The 26,066-nt window shown below is 37.5% G+C and overlaps 1 protein-coding gene across 1 annotated transcript in view; it reads right to left on the bottom strand.

The window, feature by feature from the left end:
* The window catches only part of LIFR (LIF receptor subunit alpha), an 87,855-nt gene that overhangs the window by 22,661 nt on the left and 39,128 nt on the right, over positions 1-26,066 (bottom strand). Inside the window, exons 5-12 of the mRNA XM_004265979.2 lie at positions 24,805-24,968; positions 19,774-19,948; positions 17,294-17,548; positions 13,851-13,980; positions 13,240-13,409; positions 11,152-11,297; positions 9,814-9,976; positions 7,604-7,674 (exon numbers count right to left, since the gene is read on the bottom strand). Of these exons, the coding sequence (XP_004266027.1) occupies positions 7,604-7,674; positions 9,814-9,976; positions 11,152-11,297; positions 13,240-13,409; positions 13,851-13,980; positions 17,294-17,548; positions 19,774-19,948; positions 24,805-24,968 (1,274 nt within the window). The remainder of the gene's footprint in view (positions 1-7,603; positions 7,675-9,813; positions 9,977-11,151; positions 11,298-13,239; positions 13,410-13,850; positions 13,981-17,293; positions 17,549-19,773; positions 19,949-24,804; positions 24,969-26,066) is intronic.

Raw genomic sequence — 26,066 nt, 5'->3', positions numbered from 1 at the left:
TCTCCTTAGGCAAGTTTATTCCTAGGTATTTTATTCTTTTTGTTGCAATGGTAAATGGGAGTGTTTCCTTAATTTCTCTTTCAGACTTTTCATCATTGGTGTATAGGAATACAAGAGATTTCTGTCCATTAATTTTGTATCCTGCTACTTTAACAAATTCATTGATTAGCTCTAGTAGTTTTCTGGTAGCATCTTTAGGATTTTCTATGTATAGTATCATGTCATCTGCAAACAGTGACAGCTTTACTTCTTTTCCGATTTGTATTCCTTTTATTTCTCTTTCTTCTCTGATTTCTGTGGCTAAAACTTCCAAACCTATGTTGAATAATAGTGGTGAGAGTGGACAACCTTGTCTTGTTCCTGATCTTAGAGGAAACGGTTTCAGTTTTTCACCATTGAGAACGATGTTGGCTGTGGGTTTGTCATATATGGACTTTATTATGTTGAGGAAAGTTCCCTCTATGCCTACTTTCTGGAGGGATTTTTTTTTATCATAAATGGGTGTTGAATTTTGTCAAAAGCTTTCTCTGCATCTATTGAGATGATCATACGGTTTTTCTCCTTCAATTTGTTAATATGCTTTATCACATTGACTGATTTGCGTTATTGAAGAATCCTTGCACTCCTGGGATAAACCCCACTTGATCATGGTGTATGATCCCTTTAATGTGCTGTTGGATTCTGCTTGCTGGTATTTTGTTGAGGATTTTTGCACCGATGTTCATCAGTGATATTGGCCTGTCGTTTTCTTTCTTTGTGACATCTTTGTCTGGTTTTGGTATCAGGGTGATGGTGGCCTTGTAGAATGAGTTTGGGAGTGTTCCTCCCTCTGCAATATTTTGGAAGAGTTTGAGAAGGACAGGTGTTAGCTCTTCTCTAAATGTGTGATAGAATTCGCCCCTGAAGCCATCTGGTCCTGGGCTTTTGTCTGCTGGAAGATTTTTAATCACATTTTCAATTTCAGTGCTTGTGTTTGTCGTGTTCATATTTTCTTTTTTTAAAGAAACTGCTTTTATTTATTTATTTATTTTTGGCTGTGTTGGGTCTTCGTTTCTGTGCAAGGGCTTTCTCTAGTTGCGGCAAACGGGGGCCACTCTTCATCGTGGTGCGCAGGCCTTTCACTGTCGTGGCCTCTCTTGTTGCGGGGCACAGGCTCCAGATGCACAGGCTCAGTAGTTGTGGCTCACGGGCCTAGTTGCTCTGCGGCATGTGGGATCTTCCCAGACCAGGGCTCGAACCCGTGTCCCCTGCATTGGCAGGCAGATTCTCAACCACTGTGCCACCAGGGAAGCCCCCATATTTTCTATTTCTTCCTGGTTTAGTCTCAGAAGGTTGTGCTTTCCAAAGAATTTGTCCATTTCTTCCAGGTTGTCCATTTTACTGGCATATAGTTGCTTGTAGTAATCTCTCATGATCCTTTGTATTTCTGCAGTGTCAGTTGTTACTTCTCCTTTTTCATTTCTAATTCTGTTGATTTGCGTCTTCTCCCTTTTTTGCTTGATGAGTCTGGCTAATGGTTTATCAATTTTGTTCATCTTCTCAAAGAGCCAGCTTTTAATTTCATTGAGCTTTGCTACTGTTTTCTTCATTTCTTTTTCATTTATTTCTGATATGATCTTAATGATTTCTTTCCTTCTGCTAACTTTGGGGTTTCTTTGTTCTTCTGTCTCGAATTGCTTTAGGTGTAAGGTTAGGTTGTTTATTTGAGATGTTTCTTGTTTCTTGAGGCAGGATTGTATTGCTATAAACTTCCCTCTCAGAACTGCTTTTGCTGCATCCCATAGGTTTTGCGTTGTCATGTTTTCATTGTCATTTGTTTCTAGGTATTTTTTGATTTCCTCTGGTTTCTTCAGTGATCCTTGGTTATTTAGTAGTGTATTGTTTAGCCTCCATGTGTTTGTATTTTTTACAGATTTTTTCCTGTAATTGATATGTAGTCTCATAGCGTTGTGGTCGGAAAAGATACTTGATAAGATTTCAATTTTCTGAAATTTACCAAGGCTTCATTTGTGACCCAAGATATGATCTATCCTGGAGAATGTTCCATGAGCACTTGAGAAGAAAGTGTATTCTGTTGTTTTTGGATGGAATGTCCTATAAATATCAATTAAGTCCATCTTTTTAATGTATCATTTAAAGCTTCTGTTTCCTTATTTATTGTCATTTTGGATGATCTGTCCATTGGTGAAAGTGGGGTGTTAAAGTCCCCTACTATGATTGTGTTACTGTCGATTTCCCCTTTTATGGCTGTTAGGATTTGCCTTTTGTATTGAGGTGCTCCTAGGATGGGTGCATAAATATTTACAATTGTTATATCTTCTTCTTGGATTGATCCCTTGATCATTATGCAGTGTTCTTCTTTGTCTCTTGTAATAGTCTTTATTTTAAAGTCTATTTTGTCTGATATGAGAATTGCTACTCCAGCTTTCTTTTGATTTCCATTTGCATGGAATATCTTTTTCCATCTCCTCACTTTCAGTCTGTACGTGTCCCTAGGTCTGAAGTGGGTCTCTTGTAGACAGCACATATACGGATCTTGTTTTTGTATCCATTCAGCCAGGCTATGTCTTTTGGTTGCAGCATTTAATCCATTTGCATTTAAGGTAGTTATCGATATGTATGTTCCTATTACCATTTTGTTAATTGTTTTAGGTTTGTAATTTTAAGTTATTTCCTTCTCTTGTGTTTCCTGACTCGAGAACTTCTTTTAGCATTTGTTGTAAAGCTGGTTTGGTGGTGCTGAATTCTCTCAGCTTTTGCTTATCTCTAAAGCTCTTAATTTCTCCGTCAAATCTGAATGAGATCCTTGCTGGGTAGAGTAATCTTGGTTGTAGGTTTTTCCGTTTCATCACTTTAAATATGTCCTGCCAATGCCTTCTGGTTTGGAGAGTTTCTGCTGAAAGATCAGCTGTTAACCTTATGCAGATTCCCTTGTATGTTATTTGTTGTTTTTCCCTTGATGCTTTTAATATTTTTTCTTTGTATTTAACTTTTGATAGTTTGATTAATACGTGTCTTGGCATGTTTCTCCTTGGATTTATCCTGTATGGGACTCTCTGCACCTCCTGGACTTGATGACTATTTCCTTTCCCATATTAGGGAAGTTTTCAGCTATAATCTCTTCAAATATTTTCTCAGTCCCTTTTTCTCTTCTTCTGGGACCCCTATAGTTCAAATGTTGGTGCATTTAATGTTGTCCCAGAGGTCTCAGAGACTGTCCTCAATTCTTTTCGTTCTGTTTTCTTTATTCTGCTCTGCGGTAGTTATTTCCACTATTTTATCTTCCAGGTCACTTATCCCTTGTTCTGCCTCAGTTATTCTGCTATTCATTCCTTCTAGAGAATTTTTAACTTCGCTTATTGTGTTGTTCATCATTGTTTGTTTGCTCTTTACTTCTTCTAGGTCCTTGTGAAACGTTTCTTGTGTTTTCTCCATTCTATTTCCACGATTTTGGATCACCTTTACTATCATTACTCTGAAATCTTTTTCAGGTAGACTGCCTATTTCTCTTCATTTGTTTGGCCTGGTGGGTATTTACCTTGCTCCTTCATCTGCTGTGTATTTCTGTGTCTTCTCATTTTGCTTAACTTACTGTGTTTGGGGTCTCCTTTTCGCAGGCTGCAGGTTCGTAGTTCCTGTTGTTTTTGGTGTCTGCCCCCATTGGATAAGGTTGGTTCAGTAGGTTGTGTAGGCTTCCTGGTGGAGGGGACTGGTGCCTGTGTTCTGGGGGATGAGGCTGGATCTTGTCTTTCTGGTGTGCAGGACTGCGTCCAGTGGTGTGTTCTGGGGTGTCTGTGACCTTATTATGATTTTAGGCAGCCTCTCTGCTAATGGGTGGGGTTGTGTTCCTGTCTTGCTAGTTGCTTGGCACAGGGTGTCCAGCACTGTAGCTTGCTGGTCGTTGAGTGGAGCTGGGTCTTAGTGTTGAGATGGAGATCTCTGGGAGAGCTTTCACCATTTGGTATTACGTGGAGCTGGGAGGTCTTGGTGGACCAATGTCCTGAACTCGGCTCTCCCACCTCAGAGGCTCAGGCCTGACACCTGGCCTGAGCACCAAGACCCTGTCAGCCACATAGCTCAGAAGAAAAGGGAGAAGAAAAAGACAGAAAAAAATAAAATTAAATAAAATCAAGTTATTAAAATACAAAATAAAAAAAATTATTAAAAATAACCAAAATTGGGCTTCCCTGGTGGCGCAGTGGTTGATAATCCACGTGCCAATGCAGGGGACACAGGTTCGAGCCCTGGTCCAGGAAGACCCCACATGCCGTGGAGCACCTAAGCCCGTGCGCCACAACTTCTGAACCTGCACTCCAGAGCCTGAGAGCCACAGTTACTGAAGCCTGCGTGCCTAGAGCCCATGCTCCGCAAGAAGAGAAGCCACTGCAATGAGAAGCCTGCGCACAGCAACAAAGAGTAGCCCCTGCTCGCCACAACTAGGGATAAGCCCACGCACAGAAAGAAAGACCCAATGCAGCCAAAAATAAATAAATAAATGTATAAATAAATAAATTAATCAAATAATTAAAAGTAATAAAGAAAAGAAAGAAAGGAAGAAGGGAGCAACCAAAAACAAATCCACCAATGATAATAAGTGCTAGAAACTATACAAAAACAAAGGACACACAAAAAAACCGGACAGACACACCCCTAGGACAAATGGTAAAAGCAAAGCTATACAGACAAATTCACACAAAGAAGCATACACATACACACTCACAAAAAGAGAAAAAGGAAAAAATATATGTATCTATATTAAAAAAAAAGGAAGAGAGCAACCAAATCAATAAACAAATCTACCAATGATAATAAACTCTAAATACTAAACTAAGATAAACATAAAACCAGAAACAAATTAGATGCAGAAAGCAAACCCCAAGTCTACAATTGTTCCCGAAGTCCACTGCCTCAACTTCACGATGATTCGTTGACTACTCAGGATTCCACAGACGCATGGTACATCAAGTTGATTGTGGAGATTTAATCCGCTGCTCCTGAGACTACTGGGAGAGATTTCCCTTCGTCTTCTTTTTTCACACAGCTCCTGGGGTTCAGCTTTAGACTTGGCCCCGCCTCTGCATGTAGGTCACCTGAGGTCATCTGTTCTTAGCTCAGACAGGTCGAGGTTAAAGTAGCAGCTGATTAGGGGGCTCTGGCTCACTCAGGCTTGGGAGAGGGAGGGGCACGGAATGCGGGGTGAGCCTGCAGCGGCAGAGGCCTTCCTGATGTTGCACCAGCCTGAGGCGCACTGTGTATTCTCCCGGGGAAGTTGTCCCTGGATCACGGGACCCTGGCAGTGGCGGGCTGCACAGGCTCCCCAGAAGGGAGGTGTGGAGAGTGACCTGTGCTCGCCGCTCACATGCTTCTTGGTGGCTGCAGCAGCAGCCTTAGTGTCTCATGCCTGTCTCTGTTGTCCACGCTGATAGCCGTGGCTCATGCCCGTCTCTGGAGCTTGTTTAGGCGGTGCTCTGAATCCCCTCTTCTTGTCCACCCCAAAACAATGGTCTCTTGTCTCTTAGGCATTTCCAGACTTTATCCCATACTTCCTCCTGGCTAGCTGTGGTGTACTAGCCCCCTTCAGGCTGTGTTCACGCAGCCAACCCCAGTCCTATCCCTGGGGTCTGACCTCCGAAGCCTGAGCTTCAGCTCCCAGCCCCGCCCACCCCGGCGGGTGAGCAGACAAGCCTCTCAGGCTGTTCGGCACCGATCCTCGGTGTGGGAATCTCACCTCTTTGTCCTCTGCACCCCCATTGCTGCACTCTCCTCTGTGGCTCCGAAGCTTCCCCCCCACCACCCCCTGTCTCCGCCACTGAAGGGGCTTCCTAGTGTGTGGAAACTTTCCCTCCTTCACAGCTCCCTCCTAGAGGTGCAGGTCCCGTCCCTATTCTTTTGTCTCTGTTTTTTCTTTTTTTCTTTTGCCCTTCCCAGGTATGTGGGGAGTTTCTTGCCTTTTGGGAGGTCTGAGGTCTTCTGCCAGCGTTCAGTAGGTGTTCTGTAGGAGTTGTTCCACGTGTAGATGTATTTCTGATGTATTTGTGGGGAGGAAGGTGATCTCCACATCTTACCTCCGCCATCTTGAAGGTCTCCCTCACATTCAAACTTCTTTATTTATATAGCTAAACTGCTTTTTAAAATAATTGCTCCAATTCATATAACAGTGCATGGGACCCTCTGATTCAGACTGACACTGACATTAATACTCTGCTGAAGACACTGCTCCAACAGAGTTCCCCGATGGCTTTCCAATGGCCTGGTAAAGTGGACATGTTACCATCCTAAGACTTGTGGGTTTCATTTGATACTATTCATTCCTTCACACATCCCCCTCCCCTGGTTTCTGCAAAAGCTATTTTCTTCTGGTCTTCCTGCCTCTCTGGCCTTCCCAATCTCCCTTTGCTGGTCCTTTATATCCTGCCATCACCTACAGTTCCACTCTTGGCCTCTTTCTACCCTGCATGCTCTCCCTGAGTGATCCCAGTTATCTGCTTACTCACAGCTATGTCTTTAGCTCAGACCTCTCCCGAGCTCCAGAGCCTTACATCAAACCACCTTCTACTGAACTGTACTCAGATATCCTTGTGGCACATGTTTAAAAAACTCAACATGTCCAAAACAACTTAATTTTCCAACCAAATATGGCAGAACCATCAACTAGTCACTGAAGTTAGAATCCAAATTGCTTCAGTATTTTTAATCCTTGGTTAAACATTTATCTCGTTTGAACAATATTCTAAACTTTCTCACATTGAAGTAATTTATATAATGGTTACCATATTATTGTGAAATCTGACAGACAACTGAGAGTAGCCAGGGGATTTGCTAATCAAGAGTAAGAGGGGATGCACAGTCATATACAGACAACCTCGAAGCAATGGAATTTGTACACAACTTGCTCACAGACTTCAAAGATTTACTTTACTTAAAGCTGTAAAGATGTCAAATTTTTATAAAAATAGTAGTTTAAATTTAAATAACAAAATTCACTGTTTTAAAAGAATCTGGTTATAACTGTTCCTATGAAATCTGGTGTAGAAGACAATTGTTCATGGTTTTGATGTTCATAAATCAGATAAAAAATATAGCAACAAAAACATCTGCTCTGGTAAGGAAAAGCTAGTAAAATATAATGCAATTCATATTTTATCTAGAATTTTAGAAAACTATGTAAAACTTTATAATTGTCATATGATAATGCAATTTACTTAGGGGACAACAAATTACACATGATATATATATAAAGTTGGTTTCCTAGTCATTGAATTGAAAATGTAACATAAACACTTGAGATCCTAACTTGCGGTTTCTGGCTGCATTTCTGACTAAAGTGAGAGAGATGGAATTCATGAAATCTTTACAGGCCTCATAAAATCAAACTAAAGAATGCTCAGCTCTTGACACAGACATCCTCACTACAGTGACTGTGGTGCATCTGCAGTGATGTGGAATCTGGGGCTTTTAGAAGCCAGGTTACATTCTCAGCAATACTGTACACTAAGCCAGTCTGGGAAATCCTGGCTGCCTGATAACCCAGGTACCATATGTAAGTTAAGTAGTTCAGCATAATAAAGTTATTTAAATATTCAAGGAAGAATTAGATATTTACCTTCCAATATATTATTAAATTTTTTCCGTCAGAACTCCACTCTCTCCAAGTATCTGGTCCCTTTGAAGGAACTAGAAAAGAGATTTAAAAGTTGGTATTTGAAGATGCATACTATGTAAGTTGATAAGATCAATAAGTGGGATGGTGGTATTTGAAATTTTTGTCTAGGTTTTTGAAATTCTCAATAAAAATGTGAAGAAGTCAGTGGCTTCCACTTAGAAAATGGAGCAATGGAAAAGCTGAGCTCCAAATGTCTACAAAACACAAGGCCCCTTACAATGCGTTAAAATCACCCTCAAGTCCCTCAGAAATGGGTCCAAGGCTGCCTCTCCATCTCACATCCGTCTCTCCCCCCTTACTCAAGCTGGCTCTGGCTACACACTGGTTTCCTGGCTGCTCCTCAAACATGCCAAGGACACCTGCCCCAGGCTTTCTGCACTTCCTATGCCCTCTCTTCCTCTGCCTAGAACTTTTCTTCTCTGAATTAACCACGTAGCTTCCTTCACCACCTCCTTTATATCTCAGATCAAGTGTTACCTATTAGTGAAGTCTCTTCCAGCTACTCTATTTAAAATTGCAACCTCCCTCCTCAACCGCCTGGCCTTCATTCCCTAGCCCTCTCTCTAGGTTTTATTTTTTTCTGTGGCACTCACTGCCACCCAATATGCTATTGTATACATATTTTTAAAACTCATTTCTAATCCTTTATCCTATAAACTCCATGGACAGAGATTGCTGTTTTATTCCCTGCTATATTCCTAGTAACTAGAACAATTCCTGACACATGGTGGATACTCAACAAGTATTTGTTAAATGAATTAATGCCTTCATCTTAATGAGGCATAAATAAAATGTTTCCTCTTGGCAACAACAGCTCATCAACTGAAAGCAAAAGCAGCCAGTCTCCAAAATGACCAATGATATTGGTCTCGCTTCCTGACATTCATGCCCTCGTGTGGTCCCTCCCACGCTGTATCAGCGTTGGCCTGTGTGACAAGTAGGGTACGGCAGATGTGATGTATGTCCCTTCTGAGGCTAGGACAGAAAAGACATTGTGGAGGCTGCCTTGTTCTCTCTTTGATCAATAAGTCTGGGACTTGCTGGCTGCCATGTTGAGGACACTCCAGCAGCCCTACGGAGAGGCCCACGTGGTGAGGAACCGAGGCCTCCTGCCAACAGGCATGTGACTGAACCATCCTGAAAGGCAATCCTCTAGCCCCAATCAAGCCTGCAGCCCCTACCCACATCCTGACTGTAGCCTCAGCTAAGCTGTCTAAATTTCTGATCCACAGACACTGTGAGATAACAAACGTTTGCTATTCTAAGCCACTGAGTTCTGAGGTAATGTGTCATAGCAATAGATAACTAATACACTCTCTCCCTGGACTCAAGCATGATCCAAACAATTCTTACATGTACTGTAAGGATCCTCTCTCATCTTTCTAGTCTTCATGTAGAGAGACAAAATCTGGGTTAATACCTGTCCTTTTTTGTCTTACTGTTTGTTAAATTTTTTGGAAGAAGTTTATATTCCCTATATTATATAGTTCAAATAAAGCTTTTGCTATCTTTTGTTTAATGATTTCTGAAAATTACACCTATTTCTAAATTTTTTGCTTTGTTTTAAAGCTGACATCTGCTTAATCAAGAATAGTATCTCATTCTGTCTTTAGAAATTATCATACTTAGATAACCAGTTACCTGATTTTATAGATATATTGACCTGGGCGTACCACAGAAACTAAAGTTCAAGAACCTGTAGTCCCATCCATTTCTCAGGCCTAGGTCACAAATACAAATTCCACCAAATTAGCTTTATTAAAACTTGTTTTCAATAAAGAGATACTCTAAATAGGTTATGAAAACTCCAGGAATAGGAGGAAAGAGTGTGAGAAAAATCACTCCATAATCTTACTATGGTTTCAAGTTTGGTTTCCTATGTATCATTTTAATACAGTTGCAATCATATTGTGGATAGGGTAGCCTAGTCCTTTCACATAACACATGCCAAGCATTTTTCCATATTATCACAAAACTCGAAAAACCATCATTTAAAATGTCTGTATGATATTTTACTAGCAGGCATTATATAGTTACACAATTTATCTAAACATTCTCCTGCTTTTAGTCACTTTGGTGACATTTTCTTTTAAAAACAAAGTTTCAGCATCCATAGTAATAATTAGCCGTATGTCATTCAGTTAACTTACTGGCTTCTGTGGTTAAATATTGTTTTTCATTGCTCCACTTGCTCCATTTCCAGAAGGGGTCAGTACAACAACGAATCCGAAAAGTATATATAGTATATGGATTTAACTTATCCACAGCAGCAAGATAACTTGAATTTTCTATTCCTTTCATTGTGACATTCCGCTATTAGAAACAAATATATATATTATATATATAATATCACATGTATATGAATACATACATACACTCATATACTTTTTTTAGAAGAAAGCCTCCCAAATTTGTAACATAAATTGACTGAATGTCGTAAGAGTTTACCTCTATAAAACCAAAGACAGTTCATCCACTATATTTTAATTCTTATGTAAATGCCAAATCAGTGAAATTATGTTCTGCAACAGCAAAAAATAAAATTGAGGTATCTTTTTAGTCCAAATGTTGGATCTAAGTAATAATGGTCAATTAATTATGCAGAGAAGATGCTATTCAGTCAATGGTTAATGGTAATGCAATATACCTTAATATAACTTAGTAGTCTAAGATGACCTTGAGGATTAAATACATTATTCAGATGATATTTGGAAACTGACTGGAGGCAGGCATCATCTTATGCATCTTTTTTTATATGGCACTTAGAACCTCTAGTGTGGTGCTAAACATGTAGACTATTCAATATTTAAACTAAATAAATTAAGATGAAGCAATTCTAAACAAATTTGAGGATTTGCATGTCTCAGGAAAGTCTCTGAGTTCCCAATTACTTATTGCAAAGACGCTTTCTGGGTTACGTTTTGCAGTTTGACTGATTTTCTAGAAATTATCATTAAGTTTCCAAGTGACTATTTAAGTACATCATTTATTTTGGACCTACCCCAAATTACAAGATGGTGCGGCATAAAAGTCAACCTAAGTATGTAAAATGTACTAAAAAGCCGTGTTTTGACTTATAACGCCCAATTATAACTTGCTCCTATTGCTGCACTTAGCAATTTTAAAAATCACACCTTCTCTTTGGTGCCAATTAGTCCATTAACTAACACCAATGGTTACAGCAAAAACTACTAATTCATTCACAAATTTATTGAGCACCAGTTACATGCCAGGTACTATACTAGACCTGGAAATATTCTGAGTAGTAAAAGTCAAACTTACGTTCTATAATATCCGGTATTATAACTGTTTTTAAGTGCTAAATATAATGCTGTTATGATATTGATATATAATGTCTTCACACTTAGTAAATCTCTATAATAAGTAATCTGAGCGCTTGTGCATACCAATTTACTTAATTCTTTTTGAAAACTAAGTATTTTATCCAAAATAATCTCAAAGGAAGTTTATAGAAGACTCTTACTCACCATTTCATGTACTGAGTTAGTTTTATTAATTTCAATTTGACATAACAGTTTAATCTTTGCAAAGCTGCCCGGTAAATGCCAGGAAAGTGTAACAGCTGTTGAACTGATATCCTTCACTTTGATTGAACTAGGAATATGGGGATGAACTGTAAATACAATTTTCAAAGATTACTTTGAAAGCTCTTTTCTAATATGACAAGTGAGAGTCAAAGAAAACAAAAAACAGAAGAGATGTCATCAGTGCTGACCAACAATGTTCCACCCATTGTTGTGTGGAATACAAATCTCACCTTTACTGCTGACACCAGGCCAGCATTGTTTAAGAACCATTCACACTCAAGGTTTCTCAGTTGGCATCAGAAATACTAAAAGGTAGTAAGTCAGTCTCTACCTTTAAGGAACCCCTCATTTACTTGGGGACTGACAAACAGAAAGAAGGAAAATCAACAAGAGTATATACATTAAGTCCTAAATGCATGGTACAGATATTCACTGCTACAGGAATTCAGATGTAAGTGCACATGTACAGTGAAGATAGGACTTAAGATGAGCTTTGAAGGATGAATCAGAATGAAACTGGCAAAACAGTTGCAGAAAATCATTTCAGGCTGGGGTCTTGGCAAGAACAAAGGTACAGTGAAGCAAACTGCACATTACACTGGTGATAGTGCATATACCAAATTGAGTGATGGGAAAGAATCACGTGGAAGATATGGCTGAAATGGCAGAGGGCAGAAAAAAAAATATAAAACTGCCATGCAAGTCTAAGATGTAGCTTTTGTGACCTTATGGAAAAAATCAAGACATAACAAAAAAAGATGAGAAGGAATAATCGATAAAAGTGACATATTCACAAGTAAGGCAACCTTATGCCCCTGACTGTCTCTAAGAGAAGGCCTCTACGCCACTGCTCTGTGTGTTGCAGAGCCTGGCACAGAGTTGATACACATGGAATGACCACAGGAATGAGTGCCAAAAAGACAGGCCTCTTTTATTTCTATTTTGAGCTGTACATTAATAGGGTTGGTAAAAATCCAGAAATCATCGGCAGTAAAAAGGAACAAACTATTTACTGATACATACTTGGATGGATCTCAAGGACATCATCCTTAGTAAAAAATGCCAACCTCTAAAGGTTAAATAGTGTACAACTCCATTTACACACCATTCCCAAAATAACAAAACAATAGCGATGAGGAAGAGACTAGCTGTTTTCCAGGAACAGAGATTCTAGCACGCGCCCGTGTGTGTTGATGGGGGTGTGGTTGGTATTGCTATAGTGACAGTGGGAGGTAGTTCCTGTGGGCGACAGAAGAATTCTGTATCTGAACTGTATTGGTGGGTTGCATGAATCTGTACGTGGATCCGACTGCACAGAACTACACACACACACACACACATAATTAAATGCATATAAAAACTGGTGAAAACTGAGCAAGGTCAGTAGTCTGGTTCAGTGTTGAACAAGGGTCAACTGCCTAATTTGGACATGGTACTACAGTTACATAACATGCTACCACTGAGTAAGTCAGATGAAGGACTGTAATTATTTTTACAACCACCTGTCAGTCTACAACTATCTCAAAATAAAAAGGTTTTAAAAATTGGGCAGGGCTTCCCTGGTGGTGTAGTGGTTTAGAGTCCACCTGCCAACGCAAGGGACACAGGTTCGTGCCCCGGTCCGGGAAGATCCCACATGGCGCCGTGCAGCTAGGCCCGTGAGCCATGGCCGCTGAGCCTGCGCTCCGCCGCGGGAGAGGCCACAACAGTGAGAGGCCCGCGTACCACAAAAAAAAAAAAAAGAAAAAAAAAATTGGGCAAAAAACTATTTTCAGAAATCAAAAACTATCAGATAAAGCCACTTACAATTTCTATGAAACAATTAATTCAAATTTTTATTTGAATTTAATAAAACAGTGAAACTTGAAATTATAACGATTTTTAAATGAAATTTACAAAATTAGTATTAAGTAAATATAAAGGAAATAATCAGTAAAAAGAAATCCCTAGAAGCACTTTTCATTAATCGCAAGACATTTTACCACTTCTAAAGTTATTTTTAAGACACTGGTTTATGCAGCAGCTTACCTTTTTCAGTTATGTTAACTAAAAGTGTTGATTCTGATTGACCCAGAGGATTTCGAGCATTCAACGTAAAATTGTATATTTCTTGATTTGGAAGCATTTGAAAGAATAACTGATAGCTTTCATTTGTGGGCAACTCAACTCTTTTAAATCTAACATATTTTCCTGAAAAACTGAATTAAGAGAACATTAAAGAATATTAAAATAATTTCAAAATGGCAAGTGATTTATTGCAGGAAAAGATGAACGGGTAAATTTCTAATAAATGTTTTTTTAAAAAAGTCTGTATTTCTAATTATAGATATACTACAAACTCAGGGAAGAAAATATATACAAGGCAGAAAACAGAAGAAAAAAATCAGCCATTAAGCCCACTACCCAGAGACAGTCTCTGTTCATATTTGAGGATTCTTCCTTCTAGAGACTTTTTTAAAAAGACAAGATATCGAGTCTGCATGTGTTTAAAATGCAGTATTTATAGTATACCCAATTTTCTACAGCATATTTTGTTTTATATTTGTTCCCATAAATGAAACAGAGCATCTTCTTATGTCATTTAATATCCTTCCAAGGTACTCCTCACTGTTCTGACAACCTTTCCCAGAGACCTTTACCTTTCAAATAAAGTGTAACTTGTATTGCGTGGGCCCACCAAGAACGTCGGTCTTCCTGGATTCCAAGTGCATATAATCTCTTTTAAGTCATATGTCTCACAGTTCAGTTTTTGAGGAATATCAGGTGGATCTAATTAAAAAAAAAAGTAGTTACTTTGATTATGTATATTTTCTCTGAAAACGTTATGTTTCATAAATGTTAATTACATTTTGGACAATTTCCTTAAAAAATCATTTGCTTACATTTTGAATGGTGCAGGAATTACCATTCTTTGTACAGCATGTTGTTTCAGAGTTCATATTACATTAGGAGTGAGGGATTAACATATACTTAAGAGTGACCATTAGCTCATTTGGAAACTCCCCAATAGCAACCTGAAGAGATCAACTATCATGTTTTCCCCTTAAATCCCATTTCAGAGTCCATCAAATCTCTCAAAGGAACCTTTGTCCAACTAGTTAAATCAGAAAAATCTAGAGGTTAATAGTATTATTACCTATCCTCTTTATACTGTGATTTGAAAAGAAGTACCAAATCATAAGTCAGTATAAGCCATGGTACAAGTTTCAGAGTTCTTAAGTAAGTTATAAGGACTATTATTTACAAAGTCACTCTTGGTAAAATTCTACATATCCCTATATTCCAAGTGACTACTGATCTTTTGTTGTTTTTCTTCTTTAATGAGACTGTTCTGTTTTTGTAGGGGCAAGACTAGAATAAGAAAAAAAGTTTTGTTTTTGTTTTGTGAGACAGAGTGATAAATAAAATTCTACAGTCTGACACTGATTATAGAAAGTGATATTTCTGTAATCTTACTTAACCAAGCATATACAGAAACTGATATTTCCTACTGTCATATTTATCCAAACTATCTTCCATGGAGGTAAGTTTTGTTAAACGACTATCTACTCATTGAAAAAGTCTAAAAGATGACTTTATTTTTAAAAACCTGAATTTTTAAAATAGTCCTTAGTTTATCAAATAAGACTTAGAAAATTTCACACTTTCCCCAGAGATAAGCATTACATCCTTCAAGTATCTTAGGTAACATTAAGAGAAGTAATGAGTATTTATAAGAAAGTTTACCAACTGGATAATAAAACTAACACTGACATATTTATTTTGAAAACTGTTTTAAACTTAAGGACAAACTTTTGGTCGTTTTATTAAATTCACATACTCCAAATTTTGAGGATATTTAAAATGCTGATTATTTTAGGATCTGGCAGATATATTAAGTTGAAATACTTAAAATCCAAATAACAGGAGCAAACTAGACAGAAGTAGAAGGAAAAATTGAAGGAGAAAAAAATATGAGAAGGCAGTACTTGAAATATACTGACTTTCTTTTCAAAGAAATTCACTTACAAAAGAATCAATTGAAGCTAGGTAAAAGCTCAGTATAAATCAATTGTCTTTCTATATAGCAGTCTATAGAAAACGCAATTTAAAAACATCAATTTTTAATAGCACCAGAAAACATCAAACACCTAGGAATAAATTTACCAAAAGATATAAAAGACCTCATATCACTAAAATAAATCAAAGAAAATCTAAATAAATGGAAGGCTATACCATGTTCATGGTTTGGAAGACTCAAATTGTAAGAATAAAAATCCTCCTAAATTGATAGATTTAATGTAATATCAATCAAAATCCTGGCACGTTTGAATGTGTATGTGTGTATGTAGGGGAAAACTGACAAGCTGATTCTAACATTTTCAGCCTTTTCAGTAAAGAATGGGATAACAGGCTACCCATAAGGGAAAGGAAAGTAAATCTTGATCCCTAACTCACACCACAGTCTGCCCTTGCTGCAAGTTTCTAAAGAGCTCCCTCTGAAGTGAAATGTTACTGTTGCTCCTGAAATGACAAATATTGATCAATATTTCAACCTCCAAATGTTATAAATGAAAGCTAAATTATGAACTAAATAGCACTATGATAAAAGATTAGAACATTGTTAGAAACAATAAAAACAGTGAATATTCTCATCTTCTAAGTTTTAATTTTTTATTTCATTCTTTTAAGTGAGTATCTCACTTTTTGGTATCACTTATCAAGCAGTTTCGCTACACTGGTTCTTTACTTAGACTCCATGATCATTTGTGAGGAATGTTGCACATCACTTCCTAAAATTCCATTTAGGAAAGAAAATTTAATTTTTTAAATTTCTAAAATTTAAATTTGAATATATCCTCTCACTTGAATTCCAAAATGCCTTACTGGAAGGCAAAAAGAGAGTAAGGTTACAGCCATCAAGCTGAGAAGGGCACCTAATCCCCTTCCCTTGGGAATCTATCAGCAACTGAATGTAATTTATCATAAATTTCTATGGAAGTAGAAAAGTGACTGAAAGCGGCTGATCCACAGCATAACTGACAATTGTAAGGGAAAAAAAAGCATAAGAAAAATCACTGAGTGAGCAAAAGAAAATGACAAAATCCATTCACTACATTTCACACATTTTATTCATGAGACCCTTGGACCACTAGAAACTTTAAGTTCCGAATGTGAGCAGGAAGGGAAGCACTGCTGGAGGCAAAGCCTTCAGTGCATTATAACATTACAGTTACCACAGGGGAGGGGACAGAAAAACTCTAAATACAAAAGTATCTGTGGGGCTTCCCTGGTGGTGCAGTGGTTGAGAGTCCGCCTGCCAATGCAGGGGACATGGGTTCGTGCCCTGGTCCGGGAAGGTCCCACATGCCGCGGAGCGGCTGGGCCCGTGAGCCACAGCCGCTCACAACGGTGAGAGGCCCGCGTACCGCAAAAAAAAAAAAAAAAAAAAAAAGTATCTGTGGATGCACAACACAAGCCATATAGGTAGGGCAGTCCACCCACAACAACTTTTGGAAACGTCATGGAATGTAGAAGTGACCATGTTAAAAGATGCCCCTGCATTACGGAGAGTACATCAGACACAGAACACAGGGAGAGGGGGACTCTTCCTCCCCCCATGTCCTGCAGCCACCCTCCTCTCATCAGAGAAGTGTAGGTTATGCTTTTGAAAGATTTTGTGTAAAATCCTTACAATTTCTTTAATTCAGGTACTTTAAAAAAAGGTATGCTTTAATTAGGTGGGAAATTAATTTATATGAAAAAATTCCTAAATGATGTAGGAGTAAGAAATATTATATACTACCTGCCCTTGACTCAACAAAGCTGTTAACTAAGAATTTAAACTAAAAATTAGTAGATGAATGTTTCAAATCTTTATTACAAAAGCTACAAATTATATAGATACAGGTATGTAGAAAACAAGCTTAGAACTCACCTTAAAACAAGCAAAAATGCTGGTACCCTCATATGTCATTTGCATCAAAGAATAAAAAAATAAGAAAGAAATAAAATCATCCCCCCGAAAAAGCATTAAGGCTTTCAAAGAGGACCAACACAGATTAATAGGAACTCTTTTCTTAAAAAAAAATTATATACTTACATCCTGCAAAAATAACTGTTCCAAACATGTTATCTTCTACGGAGAAAACCACATTTGTTCCACTACTTTCGGAAGCAGAAATATTACGGATCTTGATTGCAACATTTTCCCCATCAAGATGGATAAGGGGACAATATGTGCTGCCAATCTGTGCTGATAACACTTTTTCTTGAGTCACACAACATACTGTTATATCTGAGCCTACAAGTAGCACTCTGTCTTGAGGAAAAACCTTAGTCTGAGAATCAGGAGACCCTAGAAAGAGCAAAAGGAATTATAAATACTTTAGAAGTTTTTTACATAAATTAGCCCAGTGTACATAAAACACAGTTAGGTACTTTGTAATTATGGTGGCCCAAAGATAAGGTACGCCCCCCCCCCCCCCAGGTTTCAAAGGAGCAAGACATACACAAGAAATAAAAATGTGTGTGGTTTTATTTACTTATGACGGGGTGATGGCGGGGGGAGTAGAGGGGACTGCAGGTTGCCGTGTAAGGTCACAGGTTAATATCTAAGAAGTCTAAACGTTCAAATTAAGTGGGTTTATCCACATGTGAAAAATCCACACCAAGAAAAAGGTACACGTTAAATAATTCCATTCCTTTGAAATTATTCTATGTATTTAGATCAGATGTCCTAATTTCCATCAGCTTACATGCATGGTTAAATACTCCACATCCTAAAAAGCACTTTCTAAAAAAAATCCCAACTCTGTAGGTTAAAGCCACCCTTTTGTTTTTATTTTCCTAAATAGCCAATTTAAAAATATTATCTTTAGTCTCCTTTCTACCTACTCACTCTTTAATCTACTGCAATCTGGCTTCTACTCTGGCCACTTTACTAAATGGCTCCACAGCCTAACTGCTCAATCCAGTGGCCACGTCTTAGTAATCTTTCCTTCAACTTCCACAGCATCTGGTATGTTGCCTAAAGTCTTCCTTCTCAAAACTCCCTTCTCTCTTGGGGTGTAGACTACTTACTTTTGCTACTCTTAACCCTCTGGCTGCTGTTTGTTTTGCTGGCCTCATTTTCTTCCATCCTCCCCTCCTCATACAAGCTTCTAAGAGATGTGTCCTTGGTCTTCATGCCCCTTTCCTTGAGTTATGTTAACCTCCAAGATTTAAAAATTTTCACATCACGTATGTTAACGATTCTCAAGTACACAGTTGACCCTTGAACAACACGGGTTTGAACTGCATGGGTTCACTTACGTGTGGATTTTTTTCAATAGTAAATACTACAGTACTACAGGATTTGCGGTTGGTTGAATCCTCGGATGTGGAACCACACATACGGAGGTTCCACGGGTATGGAGGGCTAACTATAAATTATGTGTGGATTTTCCACTACAGGGAGGGTCGGAGCCCCTGAGGGTTACCCAGTTGTTCAAGGGTCAACTGTATATCTCCAATTCGAACTAATCACCTGGATGCCGAATTTGTATTCCCAACTGACAATGAGAAATTGCTCCCAGGCACTTCACAGCTACCTCAAGCTCAACACATTAAAATTGAAATTTATCTTTCCCACCTAGTTTGTTCATATAGTTTCTGTCTCATTGGACAGCATCACCAGCTACCCAGCTGCCCAAACTAATAGTCATCTTCGGCTCTATTTCTCCCCTACCAAAAGCATAGTCGCTAATTCTAATTCGGTCTCTTCAGTGTTTTCATACTTCTTCCCTCTTTTCATTTCTAAACCCAGGTGTCCTATTTTATACCTTCACTGTCTTTTGCTGAACTACAAGATTCTCCTTATTAATCTGCCTGCTTCCAGTCCTTCCTCCCTCTGATCCATTTCTCCATATTGTCACTAGAGTAAATAATCTACAATGATTACCAGCCTTTTAAAGCACTTTATTTTATTGTCAACAATTTTCTAGGCCCTCTCTCACACTGCCAACATTATACCTGCCTGAGTTTTATTCAATGTACAGATGATTTTTGATATACCTGCAGATTCACACTGTTAATTTTATTTTATTTTTTTGGCATGCGGGATCTTAGCTCCCCGACCAGGGGTCAAACTTGCGCCCCCTTCATTGCAAGCTCGGAGTCTTAACCACTGGACTGCCAGGCAAGTCCTATACTTGCGGATTCCCATGTTCTCTGCAGTAACTGCAGCTCACAGCAGTCTGCTCTATGGGCAAGAAATTGGGAGCTCTATTTTAAAAATATGGACTTGATCTCATTACCGCCTACATAAAATTTTTAAATGTTCTCCCAATGTCTATTCGAAGTGATTTTTAAACCTGGATGTTTATCTAATCACTCAGTATGTTCTTTAAAAATACAGATTTCTGAAGCCTATCTCAGAGTTTTTGAATCAAAATGTTCTGGGTCAGAAGACTTGGAAGATCCCCCAGTGACCCTCATGCATCCAAATGGGGTTCAGAGAACTAAAACCGTGAGCTAAACCCTACCCTTAAGCAAGACTAATCTAATTCATCTGAAATGAAAATCCTTTAAATATGCACTTACAAGAGATGTTCTTCAGTGGGCTCCAGTCGCTCCACTCTTTGCGACCAGAGAACTGAGGATCATCAATGTAGCATCTAATTCCCACATAGTGAGTGGCGCACTCCAAGGGCATGTCTGAGGTCCAGCTCCAGTGATGAATTGTATCTCTGCCATTCAGGGTTGTATTGTGGGTCACCTATAAAATGAACACAAACACAAAATTCTATTTCCAAGTACTATGTCCTGCTCTCTCTTAGGGTTAAAAAAAACACAACAGACTGTATACAATTACCAGCTAAGTAAATCAAAGCTTTGCTCTTTTGTAAAACTATCTGTTTTCTATAAGGCATAAAAGGAGAGTTGTAGTAATAATAATTATGATTCATTTATGTTTACTTCTTCAACTTTAGGGCCTACTTCATTATTACACAAGATGTTAATAGTCCAAAACATTCAATACAGTTCATGAGAAAATACACCATTGCCTAAAATGGTCCCATTTTCCATGGACAAAAAACAGTTAATGCTTTTTTTATCTCCAAGGGTTAAAGTCAAAGAGAGGAGAGCATTTCAACAAAATAAACTATTATTTTAGACTGGATTATTTTTTTATATAAGTGTCATATATTTCAAATTTTATTTTTAAATATGCAACTTATAATAATATAGAAAGCTTAATTTCAATTGTGGAAAATGGGCAAGATTTCAACCAAATATATGAGGATATACTAAAAGAGACCTTGGGACTTCTGGTTAAAGACAACAGATTAAATAAATGTACTTCCTTCTCTTTACTTCATGAAATTCCTCTAGAACAAAAGTACAAGATTTTTTTTTTTTTTTAAGGCACAGATGCACAAGGGCAAAAAATTGAAGAAACAATACTGGTAAGATTCTGGATACTGGAAAGCAGATGGGCAATGGTAACTAACTACGCATTCTAAAGGCTGGGGCACTCCTGCCTTCTTCCCTACTCAGCCCCCAGGATACTGATGGCCAGGTACATACTCACCAGGTAAGAGTCTAAGCAAACTTTTCTAAGGAGCATATGAACAGGTCAAGATAAAAACCTAAAATAATATTAAGATTTTTCCAGCTTGACAGCCCATCCTAATCACATACAGTGGTGGCCTAGCCAACAAGTCCCACCCAGGCAAACAAAAGTTCCAATTAGACTTGTTTTATTTTTCAAGAACCACTCACTTAAATATGAGCAGCAACCAGATGACCAGAAAGGGGAGAAAAAGTTCTAATGTGAAAGTCAAAGATCAAAACAACAACAACGAAAAAGCAATGTGAAAAAACAGAATGCACAGAAAGAAAAAAAATTTTAAATCACTGATAACCTCAAAGATAAGAAGAGATATTGCATCCATGAAACAAGAACATGATAAATTTTTTTAAAAAAAGGACTAAGAAAAGGGATCTCTTGTATATTAAAAAGTATATTAATAGAAATTCAAAAGTGCAAGATAAACTTTAGGAAAAATTGCTCAGAAAATAGAGCAAAATACTGATGGAATGTAAGAATGATAAGATAATTAGAGGAAAGGTCAGAAAGGTACAATTTCTAAAGAACAGAAGTTCTAAGAAAAAAAGGAGAAAAAAGAGATGAGGAAATCAAAGACATAAAATAAGAATTTCCCAAGCTGACAGGCATGTGTTTTCAGACTGAAAGGGTCCTAATGAGTGTACAGCACAACAGATGAAGATAGATCTACAATGAGAAGCAAATGGAACAATGCCTTCAAAATCTTGAGAAAATTTTCCAACCTAGGATCTTTTTACCCAGCTAAACTAGCAATCATGAGTGAATGCAGAATAGACATCTTCAGAAATGTAGTATCTCAATGTATTCATCAAGTAGCATTTTACATTCCCACCAGAAGGGTATGAAAGTTTCAATCCTTCTGCATCTTATCAATATTTGGAATTGACAGTCTTTTAAATTTTCCTGGCAACTAATTTAATTTTTTTTAAATAAAATATATCTGTAAGCTACCACTGCAGTTAGCAGAGAGTATCTACAAAAAATAGCAAATAACTACTAGAATTTATGCTTCCACCAAAATGAGGAAACAAGGAATTCAGGAAAAAGAGGATCCATCATAAGACAACTATAAAAGGAATCCTCTGAATGAGGATGAACCATAGCTTCCTAACAAATGTGTTGAAAAACATAGAGGTTTGTCTTGAATGGGTTATAGGTATACCCAGGTATTAATCTCTTCAAACCAAGGGTTGGCTACTGGGAGTGGAGGCTGCTGGAGCTCCTGAGAAACCTCAGAATACTCAGCTATTTGCCACACTTTGTGCTATACAAATATTTGGCAGCATCCACATGAGCTCTTACATGAAAAGGGTCAGGAAGTAAGTCAGAAGGCCCTCAGAGAGATGTATTCAGAAAGACAAAACTGATGTTTGTTTGAACATTTCGACAGATTTACACAACCTAGAAAGAATTTAGGATTGAATTAATGAAGCAGACAAATAAAAACTGTAAGTACAAGACAATACGAGAAGATGTACAAGAAAAAGGAAAAGAATAGTAAACACTATTTGGTTCAGTTATAAATAGTGTTTACATTACTGTAATCCAAATAATGAATACTGGTCTACCAAAAATTATAACATAATGATATTGGAAAAAAATAAGAAGTGGAGAGAGAGAGAGCGTGCGTGTGCGTGCACACGCATGTGAGTGCACATACATGCGAGTGCGTGTCCCTGGGCTGGGAAGTGAGACAGGACTAAATTCTCATTTTCCATTGTGGGAAATTAATAAAACATTGCTCAAAAAACTAAACAAATAATAACAGCAACATAAGCAGGCTATCTGGAAAAATGGAGACAAATAATAAAAGAATCAGCTAAAAGAATTCCTTGTTTACAAGAGAGAAAAATGAGAGGAGGAGAGAGGGCTGCATAACTCCCAGGCATCATTCACATCCTGGCTTGCGCAGTGCAAAGCTTCCACAGCTGTTTGTGAGGCTGCGGGCAGAAAATGTCAAGTTATAAATGAAACACTATAAATTAAACTTATAAATGAAACTCACATTTATAGTGTTTCATGATCTTTAATGATCTTTAAGCTATTACAAAATAATAGCATTATAACCTGCCATAAAATGACTGATTATAAGCAATTCTACCTTAAATACTAATACTAATAATATAATTATAAATAAAAATGTCATATTTTACTATGGACAGGAGTAACTTTTTAAAATTAATTTGTTCTAGCTCTATTTTTCTTGCCTCTTGCTATTTTTCCCCATAGAAACATTTTTCTCCAAAGATCATATTCCAAAAAGTAGGGAATTACTATCTTGCCATTGCTGTCTTGTTACACATCTTGTGGCGATGAGTTACATGATCTTAGAAGAATATTTCTATTCATTTATGTTTGATTTCACTTACATGTCAAAGAGTATCCCTCTTACTCCAGCATCCCTAAGTCAGTTAAAAAAACAAACAAACCATCTAGCTCCCAAAGGAAGTAATAACAACTAATAGCTGTTTAGTAGCTTTATAAATATCATATCATTTACTACAGCAAATATTAGCACCATTTTACAAATAAGAAAAAGGAGGTTTTGAGAAGTCATCCTAAGCCAGTAAGCAGTAACGCAGAATATAAAATGTTAGGCCATAAAAAATGCTACACAATACAATTTTAAATAAGTAATAGTTTTAAGACAATAATGGTAGAGCTATATCAAAGTTAGCTGCAAATCAGACTGACACACAAGAATTGCCATTAAAACTCAAGAAAAGAGAGAGCATTTTTACACTGAGGTAATTAGAATGGGCTTTAAAATAAGGGATAGGATTTGACCTGGGTCTTGAAATGTGTATTCAATTTGTATAGGTGAAAAGGAAAGGGAGGGCATCTTAGATGAAAATAAGTATACTGATTATGTAATACAATACAGATGGTACTGGTTAAGGAAGAGCACAGACTCTGGAATCAACTGTCTGGGTTTGATTCCTGGCTCCTCCACTTAATGTATTCCTGTGACTCTGTATCTTCATCTGTAAAATGGGGGTGATGCTAACAGAGCCTCCCCCAGGGGCCTATTGTGAAGATGCAAACTATTAACATATAGAGAGCTTTCACAATAGTGCCGGAAAGGGGAATGCCAGAAGCATTGGAAACAAGGTAACTACAATTATGGCTGCTACTCTTTCAGGATGTAATACATAGGTTGTCAAAAAGGAAAAATAATACAGTGACTATGAAATACAGAATAATACTATTTATTATCTTTACTATTTTATCTATGTACTTAGGCAAATAAACTGTAAAATCATGGTCTTCTAATTCTTAAGTCTATAACTAGGCATATTTCAAGTGCATTAAAGAGGAAAAGAGTAAAAGGATGAAAGAGGGAATTCCCATGTACTAGCTGTCAATACTTTTCACTGCTATATCTCACTATTCCTTAGATTAATAATAAACTAAAGATGGATCATTAGGAAACTATTCATAAACAAGATTTTAAAATTAGAGGAAAAAAAACCATGTACTATTAAATATAAGAATGTTATTTTGGATTCAGATAAATTCAAACTTATAGATTTATTCAAACTTACAGATTTATACAAACTTATAGATTTATACTTATAGATTTCTCAACAATTACTATGGCTAAATATGTTGCAAAACATTTATTTTTATGTCTGTGGTGTTAGATAATTTATAGTAATACGTAAATTAAATTATATGTATATTTTTAATTTCATTTATGTAAAAACATGCATATAAAAAAGGTTTGACAGGAATACACAAAGATATTGTTTACTATGTTCAAGTGGCAGAATCATGGATTAATTCTCCCTTAATTTCCTAAACTTCCTATAATGGTTACACATTATTTCATTAATTTAGTGAGTTTTTCAGGCATAGCATACAGTTTTTACTGAACCCCCAAAGGATATCTGATTTACTTCTTTAATAATCTAAAGGTTCACTGTTGCCACTTTAAAATTATAAAAAAGTATTCAGTTCTTTAATGTCACAGGAAAAAAGCTATTTTTGTTCAAACTTACTGATTTTACGATTTCCATATTCTTTTTACGTAGAACTTTGATTTCCCAGATGACATTTGAGTGATGTGGAAAAACAGAACCCTTGTCATTCCACTTTAGGTGTAATGTAGAAGTTGAGAAATCAGCAGACAAATCCACGATCTCTGGAACATCTGGAATGAAGGCTTAAAAAAAGGAAACAAAAGATAAAACTTAGTCAAATAAGTAACTATTTTTCATATTATAATCCCATTAATCAACTAATGTTAAACTCTACTTCTTGATCAAAAAACAATTAAGGATTAAATTCTTGCACCTCCTACTGAAAAAAGAGAATAAATATATGTATTTATTTGTATAAGCAGCTCCCAGCTGTTCATCAGCCAAATCTGAGAAAATTATTTACCAGCCCGCTGTTTCAAATCCATAATACATCTTCTAATACAAACAGCAACTGAGTTCCCACAACACTCCAGTGTCACTGGGTCTGAAATCTCCAAGCAGACAACATTGGAGAGAAGTGAAAAAGCTCCCTTTGTATAGATTATGGAGAGCTGGCCTTGGTAAACCTTTCCATCTGTTTTCTCTGCACCCTTCCCCACTCATCTCCAGTCACAGCCTGCATGCTAGGGAAAGTTACCCACTTGAGGATGCAATGAGCTACTACTGGCATAGGCAGCAGTAAACAGCAGCAAGACCGTGGTAGTGACCAAAGCATTGAGTTGAGGAAGCCAACAAGGTTCTAAGAAGTACTTGGCAGGATCTGGGAAGTCCTTCAGAAAGGCTAGTTTGCAGTGGTGTGCAACAGGTCTGCAGGTGATTGAGAAAGAGATAAGGTGATAAAGCAGAAGACAGCTGGAGAAAGCCTGGCTATAGTAATAAGGATGTGGCTCAGGATGCCATATATGGAAAAGAAAGGACAAAATCTAATGGGCATTTCAAAGAAATGACTGGGTCAAAGAAATGAAGGATTAGTAATAACCAAGACATGAAAACATCTAAGATTTCTTCAAGTCACTAGCCCAGAAAGCAGGAAGAAAGGCAAAAGGAACCAGGGACAATTGTGAAGAGATGTGGGAGTCTGGCCATGGATGACTAAGTGTTGGGGAAAAAAAGACCATCAATGGAGGGGGGACGTGCAGACAGTAAGTGAGAATGGGGACCAATCAGAGAGTGCACACAGACTCAAGAGGAACTCGCTGAGTGCAGCTCAGAAATGAACATAACACACCGACACAAAACAGCCAAAGCTTGTTTGAGAGCTAGTGACAGTCACACCTTCA

This window comes from Orcinus orca, chromosome 3 (genome assembly GCF_937001465.1).
Source record: "Orcinus orca chromosome 3, mOrcOrc1.1, whole genome shotgun sequence".
NCBI lineage: Eukaryota > Metazoa > Chordata > Mammalia > Artiodactyla > Delphinidae > Orcinus > Orcinus orca.
The sequence above is the reverse complement of the archived record's forward strand: the minus strand, read 5'-3'. Positions and strand labels throughout refer to the sequence as shown.